The sequence below is a fragment of the Empidonax traillii genome, unplaced genomic scaffold (assembly GCF_003031625.1).
Source record: "Empidonax traillii isolate 1590-97213 ecotype Southwest subspecies unplaced genomic scaffold, ASM303162v1 scaffold579:size954524, whole genome shotgun sequence".
NCBI lineage: Eukaryota > Metazoa > Chordata > Aves > Passeriformes > Tyrannidae > Empidonax > Empidonax traillii.
In genome coordinates, this window is record NW_020955772.1 from 441,443 (window position 1) to 466,450 (window position 25,008).

Sequence of the window (25,008 nt, forward strand, 5' to 3'; positions counted from 1 at the left end):
TCCTTCCACCCAGCTGGGCAGGGCTGGCAGGAGGAGCTGCCCCACAAACCTTTGCCTCCTGCATGAAACCCCCATTCCCACCCCTGCCAAGTCCCAAACTGTGCTTTCAAATCCTGTGTTCGCTCAACCTGCAAATAAATTCAGCTCTGGAAAAGCTTCGTAAAAAACTTGAGGAAGTTTTTTTTTTCTTTTTGGTGTGATTAATATTTTGACCTGCCTTCTCCTTCCAAACCTGAGCAGAGGAGGGAGGTAAGGAAACAACAAGGCATCTGCATGGTTGTTTTGGAAGATGAATTTCTGTTGGCCGAGAGAACCCATTGATGCAACCAGCATGGATCCAGAGGAAAATAAAACTGCATTTCAAACTCTCTAAAAACACCAACATTTAATTTTATAACATAACCAGGGGTTTATTCCACAATATAAACTGCAACATTTGATACAAGCTACCCAAAAAAGGAGAAAGCCAAAATACAGCTGTGGCAATTACTTTACAGATTTTTTTTTTTTCCTGTCTTCTACATCACAGGGCCCTCAGTGACACGAGGATCTAACATTTGCTGTCTGTACACCAACCAATGCTAGAAGCAACACGCTGTTCAATTGTCATTCCAGTCACTGAAACCAGACATAGAAGTTATTGCTCAGATAAATAAACCTAGTCTACGAAAAAACAAAGTGGAAAAAAACTAAAGTCTCCAAAGAGTTAACAGAGTAAACAGGGATTTCCTCAAAAGAGGATTATTGGAAAATTCATGGTGCAGGGTTTTTTTTTTATTATTATTTGTTTGTTTTGTTGGTTTTTTTTTTTTTTTTTGCACCCAAACCAAGCTGAATTAAATACGCCGGTAAATCCCAGAGAGGTAACTGAATGCTGTACAGTAAAAGGTGCAAGTGTCAAATGCCTTCCAAATCGGTGGAAACCCCTGCAAACAGTCAGCATCTCAAACCTCAACAACCACAAACAGATCAAGGGAAAATACAAAAGTGTCAAAAATTGGTTTTTTTTGAGTTCTGGAAAATGATCCCATAAGGATAGAAGTAGCACCATTTGCAATCTGGTTTTTTAAACCAGCCCCTGTGGCTTAACTGGAAAACTGGGAGAACCTTCTTTACTCGAGTCCTGAACGGTTTATGGGGGTTTTACTTCCGATACTGCGAGTCCTTCCCTGTGCAGCTGGTGCAGATGTAATCCTCCTTCTCGGCCATTTCAGGAGAGATGCCCACACACACCTGGTGGAACCACTGGTTGCAGCTGCCATCGCACTGGACCCAATCGACCTGGCCAAGAACAGACATGGGGTTCAGAGCAGGACCAGGAAATAATCCCCCCCCAGCACCTCTGGGTCATTCTGAGGCTCCTGGTCGACGTAAATGAGTGAGAAATGTCCTGTCCCACAGCTGCCTGGTGCTGGGCGTTCACCTGCTCACTGCTCTCTGGAGCTGTGGGCAGGGCACACCCCCTCTTATCCCCACTCTTGCTTCCCCAGCTACCACGGATTCAACTTTTCCATGGCCCTCCCAGACACCTGGGGCTGTCCCTCTCCTTCATGTCCAGCCTGGATGGGCCTGTGCAAAACCCAAAGCACTGCTCCCCCACCACCACCTGTATCCCAACAGCAGGGATGGACATGGTGTTTGCACAGCCCCACCTCTCCCATCCCATTCCACGCAGATGTTCTGATGCTGCACAGCTGCTCCAGGGGAGGTGGGATCTGTCCTACCTATCCCAGCCCCAGGAGCAGGGGCAGAGGGATCAGTCCTGTCCATCCCAGCCACAGGAGCAGGGAGAGGTGGGATCAGCCCTGTCCATCCCAGCCACAGGAGCAGGAGGGATCAGTCCTGTCCATCCCAGCCACAGGAGCAGGAGGGATCAGTCCTGTCCATCCCAGCCACAGGAGCAGGAGGGATCAGCCCTGTCCATCCCAGCCACAGGAGCAGGAAGGATCAGTCCTGCCACACAGACACCAGCCCTGGGTTACCCTCACCAACAGCGTTTCTGCCGTCAAGCAGTTCCCAGGCAGTTCCCTGTCCCAGATCCCAGCCCCTGGAACACCGGTGTGGGTCTGCCTGTACTGACCTCCTCTCCCTCGGGCTGGAGGCAGTTCAGGGCAGGGCAGATGGCATCCTCATCCTCGGAGTCCTCCTGCTCGGATGACACGTCTGAGGGGACCAAGTGGCTTTCGCTGGAACGCTGCAGCTCCAGGAGCCGCTCCCGCTCTCTCTCCAGTTTGTTACTGCACAGATCCTTTGGGTGACTCAGTTTCAGTTTCTTCTTTCTGGGTGTTCTCATCTTTTTTACTCTCGCTCTCTTCTCACCGCAGAAGGTCTCTCTCTCAAAGCGCCGCTTCAGTTTTCTCTCCATGTAACTCATCCCCTCCTTTTTGCCTCGGCAACACTCGTTCTATTGGACAGACAGTGTGGCAAGGTTGTAAGAATGCAACTAACACCCATTAGCCTTTTATTCCATAACCCTGATTTTCGGAATAGGCTTAAGGGGAGTGTTTGACAGTGCTGCCTTTTCAGCAGCCTGGGATGTGTAAGAGGAGCCAAGGGCAGGGTCAGGTCCCAGGGACAGAACTTAGAGAAAGCTACTCTCATTTCCTGCCTCTGAGCCCACAGCTTCCACGGCAGCTCCCTTGGAAAACCTCCACACAGGACAAGAGCCAAGTGTTCAAGGCCAGGATGGGGCTTGGAGCAACCTGGGCTAGTGGAAGGTGTCCTTGCCCAGGGCAGGGGTGGAATGAGATGAGCTTTAAGGTCCCTTCCAACCCAAACCAGTCTGGGATTCTGCAATTCTATGAAACCAGGAGAGATGTATTTAAAGAACAGAGTGACCACGAAAAGCAGATCCGAATTTCAAAAATGTATCAGGCCACAAATGACACTCAGTAATTTGTAACCAATTTGTTGTCAACTTCTTGATTCCTTTTGAACAAGGAAAATGCATTCTCATGGAAGTGCAGCCACAAACCCCTGTAAAGCTCATGGGCTGAGGCAGAGCCCCTGCCCCAGAGTGACCCAGCCCAGTGCTGCTGTTGGACACTTACCTTTTCGTTTGTGGGTGCCCCTGGTGATCTCTGCTCTGACTGCAGAGCAGGGCTCTGCTTCGTGAACAGGGCCTGGTACAGCTCCTGGATTTCAGGCAGAGAAACCTGCAGCAGCTGGGCCTCCATCATCAGCTCATCCAGCTCGGTGCTAATGACTGGTGGGAGAGACAGGGAGAGAGAACAGGGATCCCTCAGTGCCAGCACTGATGAGAACTGCACAGATAATGAAAATTCTCTGGTAGCACATTAAAAAATGGTGAGAGGCTTTAAATCTAAAACTGTATGAATCAGCTCTTATCTGTTCCCTCTTGACTGCTCCTTTTTAACAGCAGGGTTAAAAGGAAAGATAAAAGCTTGCACAGAAGTTCCTGCACTGTGGCTCAGCACCCTGCCATGCTCCCATTTCCTGCTGGTTCAAGGATAAGCCATTGCCATCATTCCTGGCAACTTCTCCTGCTTCTGGAGCTACAAGAGTGTGATGGTCCCCTCACTTCTGAACAAACTGACTGAGATCTGTAAGTGAAGCCAGGACAGCAGAGGAAGGAAAGCTGAGAAGATGAGCCTGGCAAGTGAGTCCTGCTCTATGATCACCACCCACTGCTGCTGCCAGCTCCAGTTCCAGCTGAGGATATCAAAATTATAGTGCAAATAACAGCTTTTTAATACAGTACAACTCAAAAATGGCCTGAAAAATAAACCTGGTGACACAAGAACCGCTTTATTTGATTGTGAACTGTGACATTATGCTGATATGTCTTGTGTAGCACTGAGCTGCACTGACTTAAAAGCTTGAAGGTAAGACTTGTGCCCCTCGAGCATTATGCACCAGGAGGCAAGAAATTATTAACAACTTCTTTAACAGTGATCAAATGATGGTGTCTGTTTTAGTCCAACCCACACAGTCTGAGGCGGGGAGGGGGCAGAGCCTGTCCCCTCCTTTCCCCCTCCTGCAGCTGGGCTGGGGCCACAGCCCGTGGTGAGCTGTTCATGTGGGAAGGTGCCACCTCTCCTCGTACCTCTTGTCCCATTGTGCCACATCTTTTCATCACATGGGGGAAATTGGTACCCTTGAGCAAGGCACCCCCTCTGCCAGAGCTGCTCCCAAGTTGTCAGGGGATGGAGGAACCATCAGATGTGCTGACTGCTCAGCCATTTCCTGGTGACCAGGACACCAAACGCAGAGAAGAAAAAGGAAGGGAGGGGGGAAAAAACCCCAAATCAAAGTGAAGATTACAAACCATGAAGTGGGATGCAGTGCTGTCCTGTCGAGAATGGAGAATGCAAATAGATGGTTCTGTTATCCCAGTCATGAGGCATGGAGAATGACATTGCTCCAATTGTCTGGGACACCTAGAAAACAAAAGGCAGATCGTTTCGCTAAAGGTGGGATTGGAAGTTTGGAATAATTGTGATAGAACCAGCACCTCACCAGGTGCCTTCCACAACACCCTCTACCTCACCAACCCAAGTGCCTGGGCCCCCTTGCAGAATCTGGGTCTCTTCAGTTCCCACAGCTGCTTTCCAGTGAACTGTTCAAACTCACCCAGAGGCTCCACATTCCTCATTTTGGCCGATGCCAAAGCAGCCCAAGCCCAGTGGTTACGGTGAAGAGCTTTCTCTTGGGGAAGTGAGGGTTGGATTAGCCCAGATGAGAGGGAAAACAGAACTGGAACAGGACAGCCAGCCATGCTGAGGAACTGGATTGTCCAGACCACCTCAAATCCATCAAAACTGAAATTTCAGCTCCCAGCTGTGCTGAGGCAGCTCGGGAGGCGCCTCCCCTGTCCTGCCACAGCACCGCTGGCTCCAGAAGGGTCCCTGGCTCAGGCACAGAGAGGGACCCAGGCTGGTGCACGTGGTCAGATGCTCTTCTACTGAGCTTCCCAGGGACCTCTGATTTGGGAAATGCAGTCACAAGGACCTGGACTAGCTCAGCTAGAGAGACCCTGATTTGGGAGGTGAAATGACTTGAGATCCACACCCCTCAAAAACTGCTCTTGGGTGGGAGGAACCTCATGGTTCCATGCTCAGCTAATACCACTGTGCTAATAAAACTAAACTCTCTGTTTCCATTTCAGGCCCAAACATCAACTCCCGCTCCCCAAATCCCAGCCTGTTCTTTTCAGCTACAATAGTTGATCTGGTAAAAAGATACTTCCAGACCTAAATGACCAGACAAATTCTCTCAGTTGTCTAAAGATAATTTTAATTTCTAAATCTAGACTTTCCTGCTTGAAAAATTTGGTTCCCACAAGCCATTGGTACAGCTGGGTGACTGAGAAGCAGCTGTAACACCCCCTCGGGCATATGGGGCATGTTTTGTGCTTTAACACAACTGAACATGAAAACACAAAAACAGCCTAATTGTAACTGGGCTGGACTAGCAAAACTAAGGTGTTTCAATCAGAAAGTAAAAGCAACAGAGTGCATTCCATACTGGGGTGTTTCATGTTCTTTCTACAGCACAGAGCTTTTATTTCTGACTTTTTCTGTATTTGTTATCTCAGGAAAGATGTTTAACCCCTTTCCCTCTTTTCCTGCACTTCCTGCTGAAAGATCTTTAATGGAGGAAGACAAACTCCCTCATGACTCCATCTGAAACAGCTGCTGTGGCTCAACTCAGCAATACAAGCAGAATATTCAGCTTGGGAGGGGGCTGATGGAAGTGAGGAGGAAGAGGAGCAGTAAGGGATGAAATACTTTGTTAAAAGCAACCTTGTCCGAGAGCCAAGCTGGTAACACACAGGACGGTTCGTGCCTCTGTAATCCTCAACACTTCAAACTCTCTTTGAATACTTGTAAGAACTGAATATAAAGACTAATTGAATAATGAGCACTCCAGAAACAGCTCCAGCAGCTCTGTCGTCAGTGGTGTCACAGCAGAGCACAGGAGCTGGAGGAAGAGAGGGGTGAACAGGCTCTTAGGGAGGAATTGTTCCTGGACTCCTGCAGAAGGGGACACTGGAAGCTGCTGCTGGAACACACACACACACATCCTGGCTAACGGGCACAGCAGGACCCAGCTCCCTGCAGCTGTAAAGCAGGGCACAAACCACCTGCCTCAGTGGGATCTGCACTGAACCCAAAGCCAGAGCAGCATTACAGCCCGTCCTGGCTGACCCCAGGAAGCCCAGCCCAGCCTCACCTTGTTTGTCTCCGGCAGCTGGCCCGCTGAGGGCTGCCACCGGCTGTGCAGTAATCCTGAGCCAACTTTGTCCTGGATGCGTTTGAGATTCCCTGAATACAACATTTGTTGTGCTCTGTGCTGCCAGTTCACAGTTCTCTCGATCATGTACCGCAGGGCGTCCCCCTCGGGCAGCCTGACGCGGATGCGCTGCAGGGAGGCCAAGAGCGGCAAGATCTTCTCGAGGGGCGGCTTTTGGGACCGGTGGCAGTGCGGGCACAGCCACACGCGGGGTCCCTGCGAGGCGCCGGGCACCGAAACGCAGCCGGTGTGGAAGAAGCCCCTGCAGAGCTCACACTGGATCATGGGGGCAGCCGGCTCCTTCTGGCACAGACACACTTTGAGCTCGGCGTCCTCCTCGCTCGACAGCACCTTCACCTCGTTCGCCGCTCGCAGGGCACGCAGCGCCTCCATCTCCCTCAGCCGGGCTTCTCCAAGAGTGGCCATCTGAAAGGGATCCAAAGGTCATCCCCAAAGGAACACTGCTCGTTACAAACCGGGTGCCCTCCGCTCCATCACACTTCAGACACTCCAATCACAGTCCCGGACCGTTCCTACACTCCTCACACCCCCGTAAGGCCTCCAGGGCTCTCAGCCTCTGAACTGCAGCAGTGGTGGGGATGTGCAGGTGGGATGTGCAGCGAGGTGACTTCAGTTCCCTTCCATTTTCTCACGAGGCCCAGAGATCCAGAGCTCACTCCTTTGTAATAAAATAGCTCCCGATCCCCTCTCTGCCTGTCCCAGCTGGTGCTGGCTCCAACTCTGGCCTTCAGACAAGGGAGGCCAAAAACAATGCATGTACAGGCTTTAAGTAGTTGCCATGGGTCAAAACTTAAATGTCCCACATTAAAGGGACAATTACATTCAAACCCCATCTATTGAGCTCGTTACCCACAGTACTTCATTACCTGACCACAGGGGAGGCTCTGCAATAGGTCTGCTGGGAGGAAGCCCTTCCCCACCAGTCACTGAGTCTGCTCCACGCAGAGCAGTGTTTTAGTGACTCCATAATACATGAGGTTTTCCTTTCATTATTCAGAGTGTTAGTTTTAATTATAAATGGTGCTGGGTTATGGTGTTCTTTGAAAGGATCAGACTTGGGCAAACCCTACCCCATCTTTAATAAGGTTTAGATATGGTGGGGGAAAACAGGTCTCTATTTTTTATTTTCCTGTGCTCTGCTTGGCTACAGGCACTGCCTGGCACACTGTGGGGCTGCCTCACGCACAAAGCAACACGTATCATTTCCACTGAAAGCAATTTTGGGAAGTCTGAAACAAGCACAGTGGGGCAAACAGAAACAAGGACTCAAGGAACTCAGAAGCAGCTCCATTTGGAAAAGATCTGGGCCACGCACCGCGGACGCCGTGTCCTTGCTCTCGGAGAGCGCCCGCTCCAGGTCACTCAGCGTCTCCAGCTTAGTGCTTTTCTTCTTGCCACTTGGCACTGGCTCCTTCAGCTTCTTCTGCTTCCTCTTCAGACTGAGCATTCCGATGTCACACCAGGGACACAACACCTGAGGGGCAGAACGGCAGGGTCACAACTCCAGTGCTCCTAATGCACTGCCCTGCCCTAACGCAGCCACAGGAGACTGGTGAGAACGGGAGTTCCTGCACTTATTCCATCAAAGATCCGAGGGGCTGGGATGAGGTTATCTGGAAGGTGGGTAAAGCTGGAAGGTTGAAACTTCAGTTTTATAAAATGGCCAGACCCAAACACCCCTGCATTCACCCAGACTGCTGGTACATCGAGACAGCCAGCAGGCTGAACAACTGCAAACCCTGGAAAAATGACAGAGATTCCAGGGGCTGCCCTGCATTCCCATCTGTCCTGATGGGAGAGGAGGACTGGGGGGGTCAGAGGGGCTCGGGGTAGGGCAGAGTGTGGATTGCTCAAGGACTGCAGGTGTGACACCACCCCCTCCAAAAGCAGAGGGGCAGTGAACACCGCTACAGCCTCACAGCGAGCCTGAGCAGGATGGGGCAGGTGTGAAGCTGCACACCTGCACCTCGGCCTGACGCCTGGAGTAAATCCAGTGCCACAGACCTGTCAGTATTCCCATACTGATATGGGAGATGTCAGACACTGGCACTGCCTGCTCTCCTTAGCTATGGATTGAGAAGAACAGAGCAGAGCTAAATCTTAAGCTGGGATCTCTTACCTCCAGAAGGGAATAAGGAGAATTCTCACACAGGAAGGTGTTTGCTGCACATTCCTTCCAGGCCTGCACTTCGGCCACCAGGGCCTCCAGCCTCGGCAGGTAATCCAGGTGCACTGGGATGGATCGACCTCTCGTGACAAGCTCTGCCAGCGTGTCCAGCACAGGCACACGGCCCCCAACCTGCAGGGTTGTAAATTATGAAATCCTGGATGTACACAGGACAGAGCACTGCCCTGAGTCCCAGCAGCCACTCACTGAACTGAAGGTAGAGCTTGTAAAAATTAATTTCCTGCTCAAACACCTCAGTCAACTCAAACAGCTTAACATCCACAGCTGTTCATCCAACATTTGTGCTGCTTGTGAGTCAGTCAGACTACACAGACAAAACTAACACCACATCGGGGGGTGGAAGGAAGAACACACTTCCTTTATGGAAAAAACACGAGGACAAATGAAAATATAAAAAAGTATTTGGCAACTTATATTAAAATGTGAAATCAGGGCTATCTCAGTGCCACCCTGGCCTGATCTGGGCAGTCCCAACTGACCTCTGGCTCAAGCACTCGCAAGGCTGAGCCAGGAACCACTTCTGTATCACCAGACTGTACCTCAGTGTGGCACAAAAATGTGATTAATAGGGAAATGTTACTGAGCAAAACTGACCTTGAGGTCAAGTGCCATAATATAGTATCTTTTTAACTTGAGATTTTTGCTAACAGCTCCTTTACAGATTTTACTGCAGTTGGCTGCAAAGGTGAAGGAGCACAGACCCAGTGCAGAACCAAGCAGAAATCAGGGCAGTGAGTGTACCTGCACCAGGGCCGAGGGAACAGATGGCACAGGTGATGAAAACTCAGAGCACACCCGGGGTCTGCAGCCCCAGAGAGCACTCCAGGGTGCAGAGGGTGGCTCTGGAGACCTGTCACTGTCCCTGCCCAGCAGCCACGAGCACAGTCCATGTACCTGCAGAGCCTCCACCTCCTGCATCCAGTCCTTGGCCTTCTGCACGGCGTCCTTGAGCGCCGCTCCGTTGGGGAGGTAGGCTGGGATCTCCTCCAGTTCCTTCACGGCTGCTGCCAGGCTGCTCAGGGACTGCCGGGGCCTGGGGGGCACAACAGATGCTGCATTACAGGGGGCTGCTCTTCTGCTCACCAGGGCCATTAAAATCAGAGGGTCACACCAAATAATGGTGTTATGTCCAGCCCTGGGCTTGCTCCAGGTTCCTACCAGAAACATTCCCACATTTGGACTCAAGGAAGATTTACCTTTTATTAACTTTTGAATGACAGAACCCTCTGGATTCTCAAACACTCACCAAAACCAGCACCAGCTGAAAGATTCTGCTTTAGAAAGTTAAACCCCTGAAAATTTGGCTTTTCTCTACTTCCCATTTTGATTTTGTGGTTTTAGAAAGGTACAAAACACAACACAGCTCAATATTTGAGATTAAACGCAAGCTTAGTCAGCTCTGTGCTCTATTAGGTTATTTTAAAACACTGTGGTTAGTAGTGGGTAAGATACACTCCCACACTTTCATAAATATGAGGCTGGGGCAAAATTAAAAAAAAAAAAATACAAAGAAAAGTCAGGAATCTGGAGGGGAAAAACCTGGCACACAAGTTTGCAGCACCCCCATTTTTCTTTAGAAATCAGGAGGTCAAAACAACAAGAAAATTTTTCTTAGTAAGAATGTATTTGGCCAATTTCCTTCTCCCCTGCACCAACTAATATGGAAAAGTCTCCTCCTTGTTAGTTAGAAATAGCCCTACATGGACTATAAAATTTTACCCGTTGGTGGTACAAATCTGAGCTCCATCTGGACTCACATCCTCCAGCCTGGCACTGGGTGGGGGAAGAAGGTGGAAAAGAAGGAAGAAGCATCTTAAACCGCCTTCCTTGTGGTAAAAGGAGAATTTGCATAATGATGGTGGAGCACCAAAACCACGGCAAGGCAACCAAAATGACTCCATGCCTCATCCTCCTTCTCCAGCCCTGTCCCTTCCTGCTGTGAACTGGATGAAGCCTCTTCAGGAGTCACGGCACTTCCATCAGCTCACTGAACTCCAAAACGCAACACTGAGATTTAGCTCTACCTGGCCTTGATCAGGTTCCTGGCCTTGTCATCCCAGTGCTCGGACACGGTGAGGAGCTCCTGCAGCTTGGCCATCGCCTTCTCCACGGCCGGGTACGGCGCCAATCCCACCCCCGAGTCTATGAGGCGTCTCATGTCGTCCAGGGTGAGGGAGCTGTGGTCTGAGGAGGCCAGGTGGACGTCCTCGAGCCAGCGGGCCTGCTCCAGGCGCGTCCGCAGCTCGGCCAGCTGGGGCAGGTCCACGTCGAAGTCGAAGCTGACGTCCAGCAGCTCCTGCAGCTCCGCAGCGCTGGGCATTTCCTCGGAAAGGAGTTTTTGGCTTTGCTGTTGGAAAGCTTCCACCCGGTCAAGGAGGTCCTGAAATACACAAGTGCAACAATAAATTGGGGGAAAATCCAGTGCCAAGGCACTTAAGCGTGGAAGTGCAAGGTTAACCATGGAGTGCAGGCTCCTGGCAAACACCCCGCTGCCACACACACATTGCATGTGGCAAATTATCCCAACGGCTGGAACACTTCAACTGTGTCTTCAACACACAGCAACTCCTCACACAGAACATGGCCACAAGCTCGAGTATCCCAGAGCAAGGGAATTCCACCCCCAACTCCTGTGAGCTGAGACAGGTGACAGAAAGAGGGTTGGGAAGAACAATCTAAAGGGAAATGGAGTGTGCCACGAGTGCTGCTGTCTGGCTTTGTTCTGGAATGGTTCAGGCAGCTGAGGAACAGAAAAGTGAGGATTATGAAGGCTTTAAAGAACACTGGGATGCTCTGGGATTCGTTTCTGCTGCACTGTTAAGGTTTTTGAGTTCAGCCCACAGTGCCAGTGAGCCACAGGCATTTTACTCTCTCATGCATTGCAATTCCTTCTCTCTCCACACACTTTGCAGCTGATTACCCCAAAAGGTACCTCTGGGGCTGTTTGCAGGTTAGGGGACAGTTAGGGGACTGTCCAGGTTAGGGGGCAGTCATCCAGAGCAATTCCATGGCCGAGGCTGGGATTACTCTGCATGGAGCATCCTGCCCAGTGCTCCCAGTACTGCTGGAAATGCTGTTCCTGCAGGAAGCTCTTCCCTCACAGCTGACACCTTGGCATCTTGCCAGCAAGACTGTTTCCCAGGGTGGGCAGCCTCCCCCAGCATGGAATAAAGCCTTTTAAAGAGACAGATTAAATTGTGAACCCATCTCCAGTTACTGCTGGTCATTTACATCAACAGCATAATTTACATGACTCCATATAATTGAGGTTTGTTGAGGATGATACAAAGGAACACCCTGACCATATGTGTTTGCTATTTCCCTGTTCAGGAATGCCAGATGGAGAGGAACTGTTTGCATGCCCGGAATTTCCAAACTTCTGCTTTTCAACCGGCAAGAGGACTTCACAGCTCCAGTGCTATAAACAAATAACTGTAAATAGGATTGGATCAAATCTGATCCTCAGTGTGATATGCAACATTTTGGCAAATTCTGAAGGGAAATTTTGAATTACTTTCAGCTTGTCTGAGGGCTGATCATCTGGGGAGCACGGAAACAGCAGCAGCTGCGTGGGGGACACGGTGACCTGGCTCCCTGACAGCAGCACGCTCTCTGCTCGAGCAAAGATTTGGGCAGCCTGGGCTGGGTTTGGCTGGAGTTATCTGTGGGGTTTCCTGGAATGTGGGTTGAGAACACAAGGAGGGATCTAATTACAAGATTATAAGAGAGCTGATTCTGGACTAACAAAGAAGGAAGGTGATAAGACAGAGCTCCTTCAGAGTACTGTGGAGTTTGAATGTTCTCACATTAACCTGGTTTCTCTCAAGACCAGTTAACTGACCTCAAACTTTTAACCTGTAGTTGTCCAGGTCATCCTGATGCTTCTCCTGCACTCCTTTATACAACACTAACACTTTGATTTGCCCTGTGCAGGATAAAAATCTGCTGCCCATGAACACCAGCGGGTCAGAGCTCTGTTCCTGACTCCCCTGTGCACAGGAATTAATTCCTGGAGCAAACAGTGAGACAGGAGATGGATGCAGTGCAAATCCATCCCTACAAACGCTCACATTCTCTCCCCTAGGATGTCCCAGTTACCTTGAGCAGTGGTGTCTGGCTGAGCACACAGGGCAGGGCATAGAGCTGCCTCACGAACAGCCGCAGCTCGTTCACCGTCAGCTGGTTCTGACATTTCCCCCCTCCAGAGCGGTATCTGCAATGACACAGTTCAGCTTTCCTAGTTACCACTGAAAAACAACAGAGAGAAAACATCTGAACTTCGAGGCCAGGTTGGATGGGGCTTGGAGCAACCTGGGCTACAGAAAGCATCCTTTTCCGTGGCAGGGGGTGGAATGAGATGAGCTTTAAACTTCCTCCCAGCCCAAAAGATCCGGGATTTTTTTGATTCCTTAACATCTGCTCATGATTTCGTGTCAGTCAGGCCTTACTGAGGAGTAACAGAATATTCACAAGCACCCAAGCAGCCCAGGGCTCACATCCATGGGAAACCTCAGTCTGCCACTGCAGAATGAGCTATTGTTGAAACACTCCTATTAAATGGGATTCTGGAACAACTACTCAGCCTTGGAAGGGCACTGGTTATTATGGAATAAAATTAGGCCTTTTTCCAGAACACAAAGCAACTGTGGACAAACTATTCAGTTATGTTGCAACAGCTATTGTAGTCAGCTCTGCCCCTGCCCACACCAAAAGAGAACAAATCCCAATTCTGAATGGGTTTTATATTGATGGGTCGTGTAGGCACTTCTGAAAAATCCTCTCCACGCTGAAATCAGCACTTTTATTTTTATCTCAAAGCTTTGGATCAAATGAGTGGCTTATAAGTGCTAACAAACTGGCCAATATTAAAAACCTCTCTAAACTCAAGCCACTGTTAACGAGGCCTGAGAACCCTGAACAGAAAAGGAAAGAGATCCCTTACAATGCTGGCTCCAATTGAATCCACAACGTGTCATTTACACAAAAGAGGAGAACAACAGCCCAGCAGGATGTGCCAGCACGACTGGAATGTGAACACTATTAAATTAATTTTAATTTACCATTCTGGGTTAAAAATAAGTCTTTTTAAAGGATACACAGGATCACATTGGGAGTTCAAAACCCCACGGTCAGTTGAACCATAGAATGAATTTAAAGTCTCAGGTACAACACAGTTTTCCTTACAGTGTGCTTTGTTTGCTGTGGAAGCTCTACAGTATCTTCCAGGGAAAGGCACAAGTTTTTAAATACACAAATATTTATTTACATGAAAATACATGAGCCTAAGAAAAAGCCAGACAGAAGCCACCCCGCATCCATCTGGGGTTATTAATCACAAAGATCTCCAAGCACAAGGTCTCTAAACTCTTGCAGACTGAGGGGCAGAACAAGTTTCATGAGGCCTAGAAAGGGAAGGAGATGGACAGGGAGAACACATGTTATTCAAATCAGCAAAAATGGGTGAAAATTGTCAGGTTGGACAGGGCTTGGAGCAACCTGGTCCAGTGGAAGGTGTCCCTGCTCATGGCAGATGCTGCAACAAGGTGATCTTTAGGGCCCTTTCTAACCCCAAACCAGTCTGGGATTCTGCACATGGGTGGAGAATGTGCAGCAGAAGATGGTAATTTGTGGATCCTGAGAGAAAGGCTCTCACATCAATACAGGCACAACCAGACTCATGCAATGAGGAGATCTGGCCTCAGCCTTCTGTTCTTCTGGCTCTTTTCAACTCATTTCAGACATGGAAGTGCCAGCAGGACCAGGCAGACAGTTCATAAAGGACATGTTACTCAAACACTGCCTTACCTTCAAATCTCTTGAGCAAATAACCTGTCTAAAAGATTCAATATAAAGAGCAGGTATTTTCCAGAGCTTTCATGCAACATTCCCACCAGCAGCAGCTCAGGGAGTTGAGGCACTTCATTTTTCCACAACACAGAGAGTAATGAATACAATGACACCTGCACTATGGACAGATTTATAGTCCCCACAACACAAAGATAAGTGGACTGTATCCTGCTGGCTATGACTTTGTCTTTGTACCACACCATTCTTTCCTTTCAGGGAACACTGGAGTAAATTTACTGCCCAACTGTCAAACACAGAGGAAGAGATCTGAAAGATCTGAAAGCTCAGGATGTTTTTAACTTATTACCCGCAGTAAAGGTGAATCTCCCTGTCAAAGGAGACAGAGAGATTCCTCCAATTTTTAAGTCTTGCAGAGCCACTGGAGTCCATCACTGGCCACTGACACCCACCTGTGGTGCCTCAGTTTTGCTGCAGACACGCAGTGACACTCACCTGGTTTGTCTCTTGCCGTTCAGCAGCTGCTGGGCCACCGAGGCACATTTGTCAGCGTCCTGCGTCACCAGCCGGAGGTGTCGCAGCAGGTCGTTGTCCGGGAACTTCTTCATTTCTGATTCTTCTATCAAAGCCTTAAAACTGATCAGACCTGTTGGGAAAGACATTAAGTTAAGAAGTCTCCCTTTGCCACGGATTTTCCAGGTTTCTATTTCTACTCCAGTTTTATTTTGTGTCAAAGGGATTTACAGCCTCGTCACACAGAGACAGCATCATTTCTGGGACTGTAACACCTGAAATACTTTAGAACACGAAATGACAAAATGATTTCTTTTGGTTGTCACATAAGGAAAAAGTTGCTACCAAAAAACTGAAAAATCAGCCCTTTTAGGTTGTGTGCTGCAGACAGCAGGTTAAGATGCTCACTTTTTTTGTTGGTAATTTTTGCCTCCAGGGCCTCGTTGACGTTGGAAGCCCATTCGTTGTAGGACTCCGCGCGCATCTTCAGCGCGTTCATCATCGGGTACAGCTCCTCCAGGGTGTAGCGGTACCTGCAGGCAGCACAGAATTCAATTTGAGACCTACAACCACACCACGTCCTTCCTGAGACAATTTCAACGTTGCAATTACTTCCAAAAGCGATTTCAGCAGGACAATAACTGTGAAACTTTCTTAAAGAAAGCTCCGTTCATGTAGGACAAACAGCAAAGGAGAGCTGACAACAGGAAGGAAAGCTCTGAAAAGCAAAACAATATGTCCTGGCAAGGACTGGATATGAGGGACAATGACCTTGTTGCTATAAATAAAAAATGCAAACTAACTTAGCCAGCAATTTTTGCCATTACAGAGCAAGAAGAGCTGAATGCTGAAGAGAAAGAGGCTTTGTGTGCGAGCACAAAACTGATCTGTTGTTATGGGGGCACTGGATTTGCAAAGCACTGAAACAGAAACCAGCCCTACTGACAGCAAAGCAAGCACCAGTTTACCAAACCACAGTACCTACACAGACAGTAGTAACTTCACATCAGGGCATTATTTGCTATCTCAAGCTTACCCCACTTTGTATTTGTAGGTGGGGCAGGAGCAGAGGTCATCGACGTGGTACAAGCACACCAACAACCCAGGTTTACAGGGACAATAAACTGCTGACATGAAACAGGTGGTTTTACACTTCAGACACTGCCGCTCGTCATCGGGGAACAGCTCAAATGTCACCCTCTCCGAGTCGGTCACCCCCTGCAAGAGAGGGTTACATCACTTCAGAGCCTAACAAAGAGGTGACTGTTGCAAAGAGTTGACTATTCCAAGCCAAAACATCAGAAGCTAAATTTATCAAAGGAATAATGAAGTTTTTGGAAATGAGATATTAAACCCAGGGAGACAGAAATTTTGGTTAATGAAAAAAACAGCTTTTCTGACTACGTTACTGAAAGGAGAAATATTACTTTAAAAGCAACATTTGAACAATATTAAAGGGCAGGTGCTAAAAGAAGGTGCACAATAAATGATTCTTTAGCCAGGTGGTTCTCAGAAATTCATGACTCAGGAAGGAACTATGCACCTCTAAGCCACTGATTCACCAGTGAAAGTATCAGCATGTCCTCACATCACTGTTTCAACTGTTCCTTCATTCATTATGATAAATCCCATCCCTAAAAGTGTTCAAGGCCAGGTTGGACAGGACTTGGAGCAACCTGGTCTAGTGGGAGGTGTCCCTGCCCATGGCAGGGGGGTGGAATGAGATGAGCTTTTAAATCCCTTCCAACCCAAACTATTCTCTTCCAACAACTCACCAGTTTATCGACCTTCTCCCGCAACCTCTTCTCCTCTTCAATCATTATGGCCATGTCTTTCTGGACCGTAGATGCCACCACCACGTCCAGAACATCTGCTTTGGAAGCCATTTTACAGATCATCTCGTCGTGGGAGAAGACGCAGTAGCGGTTCAGCAGCCGGTAATGCTCCACGCACTGGCGGCCCAGGGGCAGCTGCGGGACAGATGGCGCATTGAGGGGGGGGGTTCATTTGGAAATGTGACATTAAGGCACTAACTCTTCATGTTACTGATCACAAACTATCCCAGGGAAAGGCCAAGACAAATCTTTCTTGCAGCAAAGTAAGAGTGTAAACTGAGAGAAATCGAGACACCGAGCTGTGCACACCAGGAATGTTCGTGGCTCTCGCCAGAGGCCTCTGGGGGTGTGAGTTGTGCAGCTGGGGGGGTGTCCTCTCTGGAGAGGCTGTAATTAAGGGCAACTAAATCACTGAACCACAGAAGACCCAAGATAAAAACACACAGAGGCCAGGGAAGCATCAGAAGGACAAGTACAGGCATTTGTCCTGCTCCCACCACTCGAGGGATGTCCCATCCCAGGCAGGTGCAGGGCACGCTGGGCCTTCTTCTCCCTGGCATGGCTGGTTTATGGGGACATAAACTGTGCTGCAGCAGCAGAAACTGCTGACTCTGGGCACTACTCACGTCCCTAACTGGCTGCAGGCAGAGCACACAATTCACCATGAGCTGGGCAGGTCACTCCCAGCTTTATTTTAAGGTCAGGCAGATAATGATGCTCAGGGAACAGCAGGGTTTTGTGCAAGTCCAGAATGAAACTCATGGGAGGGCAAGAGGAAAAACCAAACCAAACAACTGCCACATGAGCACAGTTGTAGTGCAGGAAGTTTTCTTGCAATATTAAGTCATCTCCCTCTTCTAAGTGATGTTTTTTAAGTCTAACAACCCTCTCAGTTGGGCTACGCTTACAAATAGCCAAGAGGGGAGAAAAAAAAAAATCAGGAGAGGAGCAACTTGAAATATCAGAAGCCTCAGAGGATCTTTCTGAGATCAGACAACACTGTGTGTCTGAGTCATCTGCTGGGAAGGAAAAGTTGCTTGTAACTTTGGAGCAACTCTCCTCCATTTGTGCATATTTAAAAAAAGACAAAGAACTTATTCAATAACTGTGACCTCATAACTGCAACGTGTGCCCATCTCTGCTGTTTCAGTGAGCTGAGTGAAGCTTACTGGGAATGAAGTACTGGTCTGTAAACCTTCTGTTTGAACTTGAGAACTTTCTGCTCCCTCCTCATTGCAATGTTTTTCCCTACAGCACCTCTGCTATCCAAGAGGATGCTCTCACATCAGATGCAATTCCTATTTTTTTGCCCAAGAGGACTATCAAGGTCTTTAACTGTTCTTCATGTGTGTTACATGTGTCACCTGATTTTATCACAGAAGCTAAAGCAGAAAACATATCCATGTTGAATTTGGTTTCCAGCTGCAGAAAGTGCCTCTTAGAAAAATTCCCAGTATAATAAACTGGGAAATTTCATTCCAGCTTTTGAAACACAAAAAGGAGCAGACTCCAGGAGCACTGGTGTGTCTCGTCCTCCAGGCATGCACAGGGCCGTGCTTCCCTCCTGCTGCAAAAGCTCCTGATGTCCAACTCCAAACCAAATCTTTGGAAGCAGAGGAAACCCACAGTTCAGAGCATGACAGAAACGCCTTCAGCGAACATCCCACTGCCAGGAAAGGGCTCCTTCTGATCTGTGGCCTAGATTTGTGCATCAGCAGTAAATCAGAGCCGTACAAGCAGCTAAGAACAGGTTTGGAACTGCTCACTTAGGGGGAAAAAAAACTGGTTTGGAACGTACCCAGTCGACAGTGCAGAAGTTGACAGCTTCAGCAAAGTTGAAGCCCTGGTTGAAGCCGCTGTGATAAGCTCTGGGAAAGGTGATGACGAACTCCCCAGCACACTGGTTGGTCCTGTACACCTGGGAGGACAGACAGAGCAGTGTTAGGCACCACCTAAACGGAGCTGCAAGGAGAACAAGGATTTCCAACTCCTCACAGTAACTTCTGTGAGGACTTTGGAGCGTTTTAAACCGTTAAGGCCGAGAATCACAACTTGGATTTGGTGACAGAGCACGTGTAAAACCCCGGGAAGCAAAGGGTTCCACTCAGCCACACCCCCACTGTGAACAGCTCTGAGTCGGCTGCCTGGGCCTGGTGCACCTCAGTGCCTCTGTGCAGGTGCTCAGGGGTGGGGTTAGCACAGATCCAGCTCTCTCCAAAGTGCAGCTGAAGGGGGAAGAGAAATTGGGAACTTTGAAGTTCATATTGCTGTAAATCTAACTCTGCTGGGGCTACACAGTCAGCATGCAAGCAGGTGGGTCTTCCTGCATCATTCCATTTTGGAGGCTTTCAAAGCATAGGGGACACCAAAAGTTTTGCTGCTTTTTCCAGATTTTCCTTTTAAGTCCCAAGGTCAGCTCGTCAAAAGCCAATTCAGTTGTAAAGGGACATAATTCCCATGAATAATCTAGTATGGAATAAGATGGAAACTGATGAAAAAAATGTTTTTTAAATACCTAAGGACTTATCCAGGAAAAATAAGAGGATGTGGATGACAAATAAAGGAAGAATGGGGTTTGGGCCCTTGACAGAAACTCTGTGCAAATAAAAAAAAAAAGGTGTCTGATTGAACAGACACACAAGAGCTCCTGCCATTGTTCCAAAGGTTGAGCCTAAACCTTCCAGCTGAGACACAGAAATAGAAATATCCAAGATGGATCTCCAGAGAAGAGCCTGCCAGTCAATTCCAAAGGCAATGATTCCACTGCCCATCTGTTCACACTGGCACATTTTACTTGGATAAGGAAGATGCAGCACACACAAGGAAACCACCACACCATCTCTGTAATAAAAGTGGCTTCAATTATCAGCTTTTGAGCTCCAATCAAAAGAGGGTTGGGTTTGGGGAGTAGCACAGGAGTCCGACACATACAGGCACCCCGTGGGCCATCAAAGTGTTGGGGTTCATTATGGTGACAAGTTGGTGCAAGAGATCTGGCTGGGACTCAAATAGCTCTGGAGCAAGTTTCTTCATTACATCCTCCAGCTGCTCAGCTGCGTACCCTGGGGCTCCATACCACGTTTTAGGCTCCCCCCTGCAAGATTATTAAACAAAGTTAAAATATAAGCAATCTTTAAGTTACATTTTTTTTTTTTTCAAGTCTTCTGCTTCAAAAACACACCACGTCAAAAGAAGGGCACATCACCAGGAAGGAATGCAAAGGTTCTGTACCTTCCTGAATCTTCATATTTTACAAAGGTCCCTCTCGTCCAGACCTGTTTTTTAACTGCCTACGCTTCTGAGCAGGTACTTCAAATATTCTAGGGTGGGGGAAAAAGTCTGAAGAAGTTCTCACCGAAGTTCTGCTGATTTCAGCACAATTTCAAAGCATAAGCTGCTTGTCTTTTCCCATGAACACTTAAACTCCCTCTTGGGCTTAACAACCAAAGCCAGTTCTTTCTGTCTTGTGTTTAACTGCCATAGAAGCAACACAGAGGAAGTAGAAATCAAACTTCCAAATTATGCAAAAGACCTCAAGGGGAAAAAAAAAAAATCCATATCCAGAGGAGGAAAAAAAAAAAGAACTTTTAGCACCAGCTTAACCCAAAGCAAGCCAGATGAGAAAATTAAGGTGATGCAGATGTGTTCCAGCAGATACTCTTTCAGACTTACACTGGCACTGGCTCACTGCAGCACTGAGATGAAAATGCCTTCAGGGCCTTATAGAGAATGAGGTTAGAAAAGGTCTTTAGAAAGGAAAACAGGCAAATCACCTTATCCCAGACTCCTGAGGAGCTGGCAGAGTAAAACTGACCCAACAGTGTTCTTTTTTTACCCCTTAATCATGATGCAATTGGGAGGATTCCAAAAGGAAGGAGTGAAGTGTGAATCCAGAAGCCTATCCCTCACCCCTAGGAAGCCCATCCCTATCCCTGCTATCCCTGTATTCACACAGCCCCTGTGTTGGGAAGAGGAAAGCCAGCAGGATGGGCTGTGGAGGGGGCACTTACACTGCTATCCCACGGAGAGTTGTTATGGAGTGTTAAATCACCAGGCAGCCTTGGACCTGGGCACCATCCAGGAATAACTGCAGCCTTGGACCTGAGCATTGTCCCAGAACAACTCCACAGATTCATGCACACCAGCCACACATGCAACTCAAAACCCTCCTGTGTCCAGACCCAACACTGGGTTAGTCAAGAGTTAGTTCTGCTCCTTGATGTGTGTCAGCACCCAGGAATGAGTGACAGCAGATTGAACTGGGCTAAACCTGGACCAGGATACTGGAACTGGCTGTCTCTGGACCTCAGGAGAACAGGTAAGAGAGAGAGAGAGAGACAATTGTACTGAGGTGTTGAGGTGCCAGCCCTACAGACCAGCACACTGCAGGTGGATGGAGGTGATAGTTCCTTCTGCACTGCTACCTGACTGCCCCACATCCTGCCTGGAGAAATACCAGCAGCAACAATGGCAGTTCTTCCTCTGACCAGGACTGACATCTTATTTATGAGTTTCCAAGCCTCTTCAGAAGCAGAGATTTGTTTTTTTCTCCTTTTACCATTTCTAGAACTAACACAGGACTCAGGGTCCTGCAGGACCGGGTCACTTGGGATCAGCTGCTCCCAGTGCTGCACCAGGACATGGGCCTGTGGGAGCTCCTCCACGGCACGTGGGAACACTGAGGATGGACACACCATTCCTAGGATTTGCCAGGAACCAGTCCTGACTTCTGGAGTCTTCAGAGTTTGCAGCAGCAGGTTGTTCAGACCAACTGCTCTGGCCAAGAAGAGCTTTAACCTCAACTGCACATCCCTCTCCAACAGGCTAAAACCCCAGATTTAAACCTCTGCAGTGAAGGGGAATACAGAAGAATACCTGCAAATGAAAAGATATCAAAGGACTTTCCTGCCAGAGGATAAATAAATTGAAAAAAGGTCAGGAAACTCTCACATGTATCTGAGTGAATCATGTGTGTGTACATGCACGTGAACACACTGAGGAACCTTTCTGGCCTTGCTGCAAACACTACTGCAATTTGGGGCACATTATGGAGGGCATAAAGTCATTCTAGAACAGTGAGTGAAGCTCTCCTAGAAGAAATGCAGGTTGTACTGCAAACAAACTCCTCTCCTGCCCCCAGTTTTCAGCCTGACTGAAGACCCAGACAAAGGGAGGGGAAAAAGCAGCAACACATGACAAGGAAGATCCTTTTTACCCTGTAATCCTGTCACTGCTTTACTTACCCTCACTCAAACATTTGGTTTAGTAACAGTAAGTACCACGAAGGCAAGTGAATTAAGTCACTGGCTCTTGGACTGCCCTACAGCAGCAGCAATTTCCAGGAGCAGCAACTGAATAACCAACCAAAAAGGAGCCACTGAACAGCAGCTGGGAGGTGGTTTTACCATTCACGTGAACAAGACCTTGAGGGAAAAGAGGTTTCAGGAAGAGTGGCAAGAATAATCCAGACTCCAGAAAAGCTGTTGTAAGGTGAGAAGTTCAAGAAATTCAATCTCTTTAGAATATCAAAGAGATGGCAAAGATTTGACCTGATTACACCTGACAAGTGCTGGCTTGATGAGAGGATTTATGACAGCATGATCCATCTAACAGACAAAACATGCTGGGTCTGAGTTGTTAGCTGAAGTTAAGATGATTTCTTAAAAAAAAAAAAAAAACTCACATGGTTTTTAGTTTACATTGAGCATAATAAAACACTTGATGGAGTATCTGCTGCATCTCTCATGGATTTTTAAAACTGGGAATGGATGTCTCTTTCCAAAATATGACCTCTTGTCCAAAAGCAAATCAGTGTAGGAATTACACTGTCAAATTTAACCCTGCTGGGACAGGCCAGCAATGGTTACTCTGGCTGAGCTCTCTGAATCTGGTTTTAGTCTGCTAATTAAGAAGCAGAAGGGGAAAGGAAAGGGAGATTGTTTCCCAGGCTGGGTTTACTCCTCAAACTCACCAATGCAGATAGTTAATGGAATAGCTCCAGTGGTCTTCTATATGCCAACAAAAAGAGGAAAAGCACATCCCTACGTACAGCCAGGGCAATTTCATCCCACAGATGTCTGCAGTGATGTGAGCAAGCACAGACTGCTCCATCACAGGCATGTTGTTTAAATTCCAGCCACTGTCAAGGTATTCCTGAAAATTGAACAAAACAGTTGCAGGTTCATACAACAGGAAGTAAAAAGCCCAAGAAAGTAAAACTGCTAAAGAGCAACAGAAGAAAAGGACCTTTTCCAACTGAAGAATTTAAGAAACAGGTCAATGAATCAAAGACTAAATCCTTCATTGTCTTTGTCCCTTTCACAACCCTGACCTGACCTGCTTTGTTAAAATGAGACCCTTTTTATTTGGTTTTATTTGGTTTGGAAGTTATTTATTAACTACTAGGATAAACCTGTGGTGTTGGATGTCCAATCACCACAAGTTTTATTTATTCAAAACCCTGATATAACTCTTTTTTTCAAATACTCTGCCAGATACTCAAAACAAACACTTCGCAAACCAGTTCCATTATTGTGCTTTGAACCAAGGAGCCTTATTTAACAAAAAAAACTGCAACAAACCATTCCCAGCGAACTCCAAGACCTACCTCTTCTTCTGGTCTAACTTTAAACTTCCCACCCCTAACTGGGAAGCCACTGCCAAACTCCTTGGAAGCAATGTCAGCTCCATATTCCACAGTCACATCCTCTTCGATGGTACTGACAAGTCTCCAGAATTCTTTCTCAACCAGCTCAGTGGGGACCATCTGGGTGTGAGAAGAAGAACAAGGAGTATGTACTGAGGAGATCAGTAGAGAAGAACAATGTGCATCAAAGCTGTCCCAGGAAGGAGCCTCCATTAGCTTGGGGCCTTTCCCCGTTTCAAAACTGTTTCAACAAGAGGAAAAAAACACAGCAGGGACGTGGTTCCAGGAAATGCTGCTCCTCTGTTCTCTCAGGAATGGGTGACAGTCAGAGATCTCTTCCCTAGAGACACTTCTTCAAAAGTGGGAAGAAACAAACAAAAGCACAAGCAGTTGGTGGAACAAAAAACCACGACATCAGCCAGAACCAGGATTGGTTGGCGTAAATGAGAACGTCTGATTTGGGATTTCATCCCCTTCAAAAATCAGAATTCTTCCCTCCCCCTCCAAAGATCTCTATTTCAACCGAGCACACAAAATGAACTCCAACAGCATCACAGTAGGGCAGGAACATACATGTACTGGCATGTTGAAATAGTCTGACTTGAAGGCATCAGCCATCTCCCCGAAGGTGCGCAGGGTGTAGTCTCGTGCCGCTTGTTCAAACCCAAAGGCTTCCTGAGGCTTGTTACACTCCTGCAAAATTGCAAAGGGCATTGTTTCTGTGTTAATACAACACTATGCTCATAATTTACACAAATGGGTTACTGTCACAGCACATGAGGAGTGAGAAGGCAGGACACCTCACTGAAATTAAGTCACTGCCCCAAGGGTCAGAAGAAATGCTGCTTGATTCACCAAATTCCAAAATTTATTTACTTATAAATCTGCATAAACGTTAATGAATTTATATGTCTAATTTCTCCTTACTGCAGTAGAGCTATGCAGAACAAGATCCTTGGAGCGCTACACTGAAGCACCCAGTGAGACTCCAATTTTAGGCACAGAGGAAAGGTGCCAATTAAGATGTTCTTCCAAGGCACACCAATTTTTGGCATTAAGTGACAGCTTTCCAATTTGAAACACGCCCAGTCTTCATTTTAGCTTTATCACTTTCTTTGCACAACCTTAAATAACAACAAACTGTATTTTTAATTCCCACGATCGATCTTGAAAATAATCCACAAAGTAACTTTCAGCCCAACAGTTTGTCAGATTACCTGAGCCAGACACTGGGGACACCTCCAGTCCCCTTTGGGGACGTCATGGAGGGGTGGAATCAAACAGAAGGTGTGGTAACTGTCATCACAGCCATCGCACAGCAGCAGCCGGTCCTCGTCGTTCCCGCTGCCACACAGGAGACACACGTACAAATCCACCTGCAACACAAAATTCCAGAGTGGGAATGGGAGCACTGAAGGGAACTCCCATCTGTGACGCTTCCCAAAGCTCGTTGTTCCACTTTATCTCTGCCATGGAAATGTGACAAGCAAACACCAGATACTCCTGTAAAAGTTTAAATACTCCTCTCTGTAATTTAAGGAAGGAGCACAAGAGCTGCAAGCCTTTCCATGTGTATTTTTTTTTTCCAAATGCCAGAAGACTTGACTCAGTGCCAGGACAGTTCCCATCAGCAGCACTGTGGCCTCAGCAGGTATAACCCAACACCTGCTGGGGGCTCCCAAACCCTTCTCCTGTTGGTGTGCTCAGGTGTTTTGGTCCCCTCTGAGACCACGTGGCCTCAGAAG

The 25,008-nt window shown here is 47.8% G+C and overlaps 1 protein-coding gene across 1 annotated transcript in view; it reads right to left on the reverse strand.

The window, feature by feature from the left end:
- Positions 1-370: 370 nt before the first annotated feature.
- Positions 371-25,008, reverse strand: part of KDM5B (lysine demethylase 5B) — a 46,578-nt gene continuing 21,940 nt past the window's right edge. The window contains exons 8-27 of the mRNA XM_027898085.1: positions 24,481-24,639; positions 23,837-23,956; positions 23,225-23,383; positions 22,589-22,770; positions 19,549-19,711; positions 18,416-18,535; positions 16,558-16,752; positions 15,819-16,000; positions 15,191-15,315; positions 14,765-14,915; positions 12,563-12,677; positions 10,489-10,844; positions 9,359-9,497; positions 8,396-8,575; positions 7,592-7,750; positions 6,196-6,681; positions 4,289-4,400; positions 3,051-3,205; positions 2,081-2,404; positions 371-1,281 (exon numbers count right to left, since the gene is read on the reverse strand). Coding sequence (XP_027753886.1) covers positions 1,144-1,281; positions 2,081-2,404; positions 3,051-3,205; positions 4,289-4,400; positions 6,196-6,681; positions 7,592-7,750; positions 8,396-8,575; positions 9,359-9,497; positions 10,489-10,844; positions 12,563-12,677; positions 14,765-14,915; positions 15,191-15,315; positions 15,819-16,000; positions 16,558-16,752; positions 18,416-18,535; positions 19,549-19,711; positions 22,589-22,770; positions 23,225-23,383; positions 23,837-23,956; positions 24,481-24,639 — 3,720 coding nt within the window. The 3' untranslated portion in view covers positions 371-1,143. The remainder of the gene's footprint in view (positions 1,282-2,080; positions 2,405-3,050; positions 3,206-4,288; positions 4,401-6,195; positions 6,682-7,591; positions 7,751-8,395; positions 8,576-9,358; positions 9,498-10,488; positions 10,845-12,562; positions 12,678-14,764; positions 14,916-15,190; positions 15,316-15,818; positions 16,001-16,557; positions 16,753-18,415; positions 18,536-19,548; positions 19,712-22,588; positions 22,771-23,224; positions 23,384-23,836; positions 23,957-24,480; positions 24,640-25,008) is intronic.